The sequence below is a fragment of the Apium graveolens genome, chromosome 6, assembly GCF_009905375.1.
Source record: "Apium graveolens cultivar Ventura chromosome 6, ASM990537v1, whole genome shotgun sequence".
Classification (NCBI taxonomy): Eukaryota; Viridiplantae; Streptophyta; class Magnoliopsida; order Apiales; family Apiaceae; genus Apium; species Apium graveolens.
Genome location: NC_133652.1, coordinates 7,998,230 through 8,006,125, shown reverse-complemented (window position 1 = coordinate 8,006,125; position 7,896 = coordinate 7,998,230). Strand labels below are relative to the sequence as shown.

At 42.8% G+C, this 7,896-nt stretch overlaps 1 protein-coding gene across 1 annotated transcript; it reads left to right on the top strand.

Moving 5' to 3' along the window:
• The first annotated feature begins 3,642 nt into the window (after positions 1 to 3,642).
• LOC141664497 (uncharacterized) lies at positions 3,643 to 5,563 on the top strand. The gene is made up of 2 exons (XM_074470448.1): positions 3,643 to 3,968; positions 5,380 to 5,563. The coding sequence occupies exons 1-2, from the start codon at positions 3,643 to 3,645 to the stop codon at positions 5,561 to 5,563; spliced, it is 510 nt and encodes a 169-aa protein (XP_074326549.1).
• Positions 5,564 to 7,896: the final 2,333 nt, after the last annotated feature.

Genomic DNA, 7,896 nt, shown 5'->3' with positions numbered 1-7,896 from the left:
AATCAGCTAATAAGTGAAATCCAAATAAAGTACAATTCCTTGGCCCTTGGGGATTGACAACCAAGAAACCCCATGGGACAAATAATCAATTTCCTGCATTATAGGACTCCAAAGTCCACTCTAAATCTGAGACTTGTCCACCAAGTCTCCTAACCCTAATCCAATTCAAAGGCATCTCATGCTTATATAAGGGGTCTCATCCCACAAAACAGAACTACGTTTTTTTGACTTGATCTTTGGCAAACAATAAGGTACGTAGGAATCTTGTAAAGACAAATCGAGTCACGAGGCACGAGAGCAGTCAAATCGAGTCTCGAAGCTCACGAACCCTAGCAATAAATACACCCTAATTTCTTACCCATAACATTTGGCGCCTTCTGTGGGAAGACATAAAAATAACCATGGTGAACACACGAAGCAGAAATACACCCTAATATCATCAGTGGTGGTGATACCCCCGCACTCAACCTATGCCACCAAGGGGGAACCCTGGTAGGAGCAACTAAACCTCAGCCACAAGGGACGAATCAACCGGCTCCTCAAGGGACGAATCTCCAATTTCAGCAGCTACATGCACCTGTGAATTCTCGACCTTAAAGTATGAATACTCAACGATAATGGCCACTAACCCCCCTTACGGGATGCCCCTATACCCCGAACTTGGAGGAAGTGGACACTCTAATAGGTTTTAAGCACAAGGGCGGATGCCCCAATACATACGTGGTCTGGCTCCTATTCCGGACGACCAAGAATTCTCCGGACCTTATATACTGATAGAGACTACGAATCATCGGATGACGATGTTGCTTCGAGAAGGAGGTGTGCTGGTAAAGAACTGATGCCTGATACTAACCAGCGCACCAGGAGCACTCAAGGGACGAATCCCCAAGATGCCCAGGAGAGGATCATGGCTCATGAAGCTGAGATCCAAAGGCTGAAGCGCGACCAGGAGACGCACCTGACCCCAAGACCCCACTTGCTCTGAGGCGGAGATATCCCCCTCCAATCATAGATCTGGATGGTCCAATACCAAGAAGGGTTGTTGCCCCAAGGGTTGATTTAAGTGATATTATGCCCCTAGGCGATTCTGATGATCCAACTCCACCATTCACTGAAGAGATTATGAATGCCCACATCTCAAGGAAGTTTAAGATGCCCACCATCAAAGCATATGATGGTACTAGCGATCCAGCAAACCATGTCAGAACATTTTTTAATGCCCTGTTACTACAGCCTGTTAACGATGCTATTAAGTGTCAGGTCTTTTCTCAAACCCTGTCGGGTATGGCTCAAAGATAGTACAGCCGTCTACCTCCAAACTCGATTGGATCTTTTAAGGATTTAAGCCAAGCTTTCATCAAGTAATTTATCAGTGGTAGAGTACATGAGAAAAGTTTAGCATCTCTCATGAGCATTGTGCAAGGAGCAAAGGAGTCCTTGAAAGACTATCTGAACCGTTTCAAAAAGGAAGCCTTGAAGGTCCGAGATCTTGACGACAAGGTAACTATGATAGCACTGCAGTAGGGAACTAAATATGAGTTCTTCAAGATGTACTTAGTCAAGCGTCCCCCTGAAAGCATGTTACAACTCCAAGATAGGTCCGGGAAGTATATCAAGGTGGAGGAAAGTATGAAGAAGACGGTGGTGAACAACGAGCCCGCTGGTGGAAAGAAGCGAAAGGATGATCTAGAATATAATGCCAAGGACAAGTATCCTGGAATCGAGAAAAATGTTGACTCAACCCCGAAGAAAGGAGGGACTGGACAAAAATTTACTGAATATGCTAGGATGAATGTTCCTAGGAGCCAGATCTTGATAGAAATTGAGAAAGATAGGGATGTTTGTTGACCTAAACCCCTAAAGGATGATCCCATAAAGTTAGATAAAAGCAAATATTGTAGATTTCACAAGGATGCTGGTCATGACACCGATGAGTGCCGACAACTGAAGGATGTAATCGAATTCCTGATCCAAAAAGGGAGATTGAGTAGGTATACTGGGGACGGAGAGAAACCCAATAATGGAAGGAGGAACTTTGATGATCATAGGAGAGATCAAGATGATCAGGGGCGAAACCCTCAACCCCGAGGGTCAGTGATATATACGATCTTTGAAGGACCAACCGTTGTTGGATCGTCCAAAAACTCAAGGAAAACTTATGCTAGAGAAGTCACGCACATAGTGGGGAAGCTCCGAAAAGGGTCAGGACATGAGTAACAATGGTATTTGATGATTTCGACTTGGAAGGGGTCAAGTTTCCCCATGATGATCCCCTAGTCATAACACCCATAATAGGGAATAGTCCAGTGAAAAGAGTCCTTGTAGACAATGGAGCATCGGTGGACATCTTACTCTATGATACCTTTATAAGTATGGGCTACAATGATTCTCAATTACCCCAACTGATATGCCGATATATAGCTTCGCTGGAGTCGAGTGCCCCGTGGAAGGAATAATTAAGCTACCTCTAACAATGGGTCAGGAACCAAGACAGGCCACACAGATGTTAAACTTTATGGTAGTGAAGGCTGGATCAACCTATAATGCGATCATGGGAAGGACATGTATACACGCCTTTAAGGTAGTCCCCTCGTTCTACCATTTCTTGATCAAGTTTTCGACCAGAAACGGAATAGGAGAATAAATGAGAGATCAGAAGATGGACAGAAGCTATTATATAGCCTCGCTAAGGGCATATGGAGTAGGGGGAAGGTCTTGCCTATTGAAGATCTAGATATTCGTGAGAATGATGAGAAACGAGGAAAGCCTGCAGAAGAACTGATCTCGGTTCCTTTGGCTCCCGAGGACCCTGAAAAAGTAACTTTCATTGGAGCATCATTGGAGGAACCCCTTAAAGGAAAGATAGTAAGGTTCTTGCAAGGGAATAATGATGTGTTCGCATGATCGACAACATATATTCCCGGTATGGACCCGGAATTGATCACCCACAAGTTGAACGTGGATCCCGATCGAAAGACTGTGACGCAAAAGATAAGGAATTTTGCCCCTGAAAGGTAGGAAGCCATCAAGCAAGAAGTGGAGAAGCTCTTAGAGGCTGGTTTCATTGAAGAGACACAATTTTCAGAATGGTTAGCAAATCCTTTAATGGTAAAGAAGGCCAATGGAAAATGGAGAATGTGTGTAGATTTCACTGATCTGAATGATGCATGCTCAAAGGATTATTTCCCGTTGCCAAGGATAGATAAACTGATAGACACGACCGCAGGTCATGAGATGTTAAGATTTATGGATGGGTTTAGCGACTACAATTAGATCAAGATGCATACGGATGACATCTCAAAGGTATCATTCATCATTGACTTTGATGTTTTTTATTATCCTGTTATGGCATTTGGTTTCAAGAATGCAGGAGTTACCTATCAAAGGTTGGTAAATAAGATTTTTAAAAATATTATTGGGAAAACTATGGAAGTATATGTAGACGACATGTTAGTCAAGAGTCTTGTGAAGACTGACCACATAACCCATTTGAGGGAAGCTTTTGAGGTTCTGAGATACCACAAAATGATGTTAAATCCTACAAAGTGTGCTTTCGGAGTGGGATCTGGAAATTTTTTGGGATTGATGGTCTCCAAAAGGGGAATTGAGGCCAATCCCGACAAGATAAAGGCCATCTTAGACATGAAACCTCCATATTCGGTAATGGATGTGCAAAAACTTACTGGAAGAGTTACAGCTTTGGGACAATTTAAATCCAGGTCTAGGGACAAGTGTTTGCCCTTCTTCAAGCCTTTAAAGAAGGTGAAGGATTTTGCATGGACAGAAGAAAGCCAAATGGCATTTGAGGAGCTGAAAAAATACATGACTCAAGCACTACTGTTGGCCAAACCTATTCTTAATGAAACTTTGTACTTATATTTGGCCGTTTCAGAAAATGCCTTGAGCGCCGTATTAGTTAAGGAGGAACTTACCTTCATGCCTACTATAACTAGTTATTTTGGTTTTCAGTACAGAATCCTATATATTATATCAGTATGATTCTATACAGGGCTGAGTTGAATTATTCGACCATTGAAAAGTTTGCTTTAGCCTTGGTGACGGCCTCAAGGAAGTTGCGTCCTTACTTCCAAGCTCATAAGATCGAGGTACTAACAAATCAGCCATTGAGATACATTATTCACAGTCCTAAAGCCAGTGGGAGGCTGATTAAATGGGCCATAGAGCTGGGGGAATTCGACATAAAGTATAAGCCACGAACGGCTATAAAAGCCCGGAATTTGGTTGACTTCGTGGTTGAATGTACCATCCCCAACCAAGAAGTCGGGGGGCCGGAAGGTACCGTACCTCGGGACATGAAGGGAAAAGAGGAGAATGAAGGAGGACAGAACAAGGACAAGGAATTTCGGGTTCTCTATTTTGATGGAGCATCAAAAACAAACTCAAGTGGAACAGGGCTAGTTTTATAGAGCCCCGATGGATTCTTGATTGAATATGCTATGAAGTTAGATTTTCCAACTATAAATAACGAAGCTGAGTATGAAGCTCTGATAACTGGCCTTGTCCTAGCAGGGACGTTGAGAGTCAAAAATTTAAAAGTTTGTGGAGATTCGAAACTTGTGATATCCCAGGTCAAGGGAGAGTTCGAAGCAAGAAATGAAACAATGGCAAAGTATGTACGCCTGGTAAGAGCTGTGATGACCCAGTTCGATGAGTGCCATGTTGAGCACATTCCAAGAGAAGAGAATGCCAAGGCTGATGCATTATCCAAATTCGCCTCGTCAGAAGTAGAAGAAAGCTCTGGTAGTGTGTACTTTCGTGTTTTGAAAACACGGAGCATAGATGTCAAGCTAGTTGCCCCCATAGGGCTTGGAGGGTCATGGATAGATCCTATTAAAGCTCATTTACAAACCAGATGGCTTTCTAGTGATGACATGAAAGCAAAAAAGTTGTCTGTAAGGACCCTAAGATATTCCCTGATCGACGGGATTCTTTATAAAAGGTCTTTCGTAATTCCTTATTTAAGGTGTTTGAGGCCGGATGAGGCTCGACTTGCCTTGGAAAAAGTACATGAAGGCATTTGTGGCCAACACTTGGGGGGCAGGGCCTTAGCCCACAAAATTACTTATTTAGGCTTCTACTGGCCAGAGATGAGGGTTGATGCTAAGGAGTATGTGAACGTTGTCAGAAGCATGCCCATGTAGTAAGACATCCTCCCGAAATGCTCACTTCCATAAATTCCCCAATCCCGTTTGCTATGTGGGGAATGGATATTCTTGGGCATTTCCCAATGGCTACTGCTCAAAGGAAGTTCTTGATTGTAACAATTTATTACTTTACTAAGTGGATTGAAGATAAGACTCTGATAAAGATTACAACTAAACAAGTCGCTCAATTCCTATGGGAGAATATTATGTGCAGGTATGGGATTCCCCGAATCTTGGTGATTGATAATGGAACACAATTCAACAACGAGGAGTTCAAAAAGTATTGTGAAGAGAACAAAATTGACTTGAGATTCACTTATGTTGCTCACCCACAAGCCAATGGGAAAGTAGAGGTTGCAAATCGAATTATTCTAGATGGATTAAAAGAAGAGGATTGAGAAGTCCATAAATAATTGGGTGGATGAAATACTTCCAATCCTTTGGGCTTACAGAACCACATGTAGAGTCACGACAGGAGCAACGCCCTTCATGTTGGCATATGAAGCAGAAGCAGTCGTTCTAGTAGAGATATCTCACTCATCTTCAAGGGTTCAGGCATGCAATGCTGAAGAAAATGAGGAAGGCCAAAGGTTGGCCCTTGACTTGATAGATGAAGTGCGGGATAAAGCACATGCGAAGATTGTGAAATATCAAAAGAAAGCTTCTTTTTACTACAACCTGAGGGTGAAAGAGGGATTCTTCAAGAAAGGAGATTTGGTCTTAAGGAAGGTTGAAGCTTCTGGATCAGGGCAGAAAGGAAAACTCGCCCCGAATTAGGAAGGGTCGTACAAGGTTAAGAATGTTCAAGGAAGAGGATCTTACAAGTTGGAAACTATGGATGGAGAAGAGATAACAAGGGATTGGCATGCTCAAAACCTGAAAATTTATTATATAGATCATAGGAAAAGGAAGTAACCACGAGGTTTAAAAGCACCTTGAAGCTTTGCTCGCTTAGGAATTTATGTTTCAGATTTATTAGGACTAGCATTGTAACTTGTGACTACCAGGGTCGAACCCACCTTATGTGTGTAAGGTTTTAAAAGAAAGACCAAGTTATGTTCCTGAGTTAAAGTCATTTTAAAGAATAAGTTATAGCATTTGCAAGTTTGTCATATCCATCTGGTTTTCAGCCTTGATTCTATTATTCTGTGCATGATTCTTAGAATTGTGAGGTTCAGGTTACTAATCAACATACATAAAATACAATCTTCAAAAGTATTTAGGTTGAGAAACCAAGTAATAAATACGAAGACGATGAAGATCCATAAGTCATAAGGGCAAAATCCATACATAAAGATAAGTATAAATAATGAAGCCACGTAGGGCCAATAAAAACTCTAAGGAGCAGAAGCATCATCGGAATCCATATCATGATCTCCACAGCTCTCACTAGAGGTCTCCGCAGTGGCAGTCTCGTCGGAAGAAGAACCAGCATCATCCTCTATAGGTCGGGAAGACGACTCTGAAAGAGGAAGGAGCTGGGCTTGAGGGATGTCATCCGAGACAACTACGCGGGTAAAGAACCTCTGTAGTAAAGCCTCATCATCAGGACACACATACTTCGCCGGGTTAATATCGGGACAAGCCTCGTTCACGATCCCAAGGGTCGTGTCCCAGCCAGTCCTGAAGAACCCAGGGAACACTGTGTTGTCCCTATACCTCATAGACTAAGCAAACTCCTCCGTGTCTAGATAGGAGTCTATAATCCTATCCTTCTCGGCCCTCATAGTAACAAGCTCGGAGTTAGCCTCCACTAACTCCTCCTCCTTGCGCTTCATCCTCTTCTCCAGCGCAGCATACTTCCTTTGTTGCCTCCTGAGGGAGTTATCCGCATTATCCAAAGCTTTCTTCCATGATTCATCTTGTCTAACAGCCGCTTGGAAATAAGCTTTAGACTGGAAGAAAATGAGAAACGAAATATGTAAGGAAAGAAAATGCTATGGCCATAAAAATTTAAAATGGGAAGGTGTTTATCGAGGTTATAGACTGAGCTCCCATCAGCTTCACTCGCTCCAAGTCCTGGCCAGCCACCACATCAGTGAAGTCCTTAGAGGTGATTAAATAATAGGACCAGTCCCAGGTATGCTTCGTGGAACCAACCACGGTATCTCCACGACGGAAACCCCAGAGAGGCTGAAATGAGCCTGTGGGAGTAGAAGAAGGAGTGGTTGGGGTTTTAGTGCGTACTGAAGAGGCCTCCACCATAGGCTCTTTGTGTTTTTTCAGAAATCTAGGCTCTGTAGCCTTACCACGGGGATCCAACCCCGCAAGCCGGGCCTTTTTCATTCTCTCCGTTTCCTCGACGACATGCAAGTTCTCGCTATTGATTTCCTTAGCCACTGAAAAGAAAGAAAAGAGAAAATAAACATAAGTGGAGTCAATAATGCATAAAAAAACATGGGAAGGGAAGAAAAGAAGTACCCTGCACAGAGACTGAGGAAAGCCCAACTTGGATCAAAGAAAATTCCTCTAACAAAGTTCAGCTGAGAGTCTGACCATTATCCTTTATAAGCTCATTATATATGATAGTTTCTTCGGGATATAGGTGGATGGTTTTGGGGCTACCATCATTGACCTTCCCAAAGGAGGATCTAAAAAGCATGCCCCAATCACCATTCTCTCATTTGAGCCCAACAAAACTATCTCTCCAGTGCTGGTTATTATTAGTGATTGAAGCACTGTTGAAAATTTGCTTACACTTGGGTCTTTTCCTAATATAAACCCAACCTAC

Coding starts and splice junctions, on each gene's coding strand:
- LOC141664497 (XM_074470448.1), top strand. CDS start 3,643: ATGAAACCTCCATATTCGGTAATGGATGTGCAAAAACTTACTGGAAGA. Junction 3,969..5,379: donor ACTAGTTATTTTGGTTTTCA/GTACAGAATCCT, acceptor TATTATGTGCAG/GTATGGGATTCCCCGAATCT.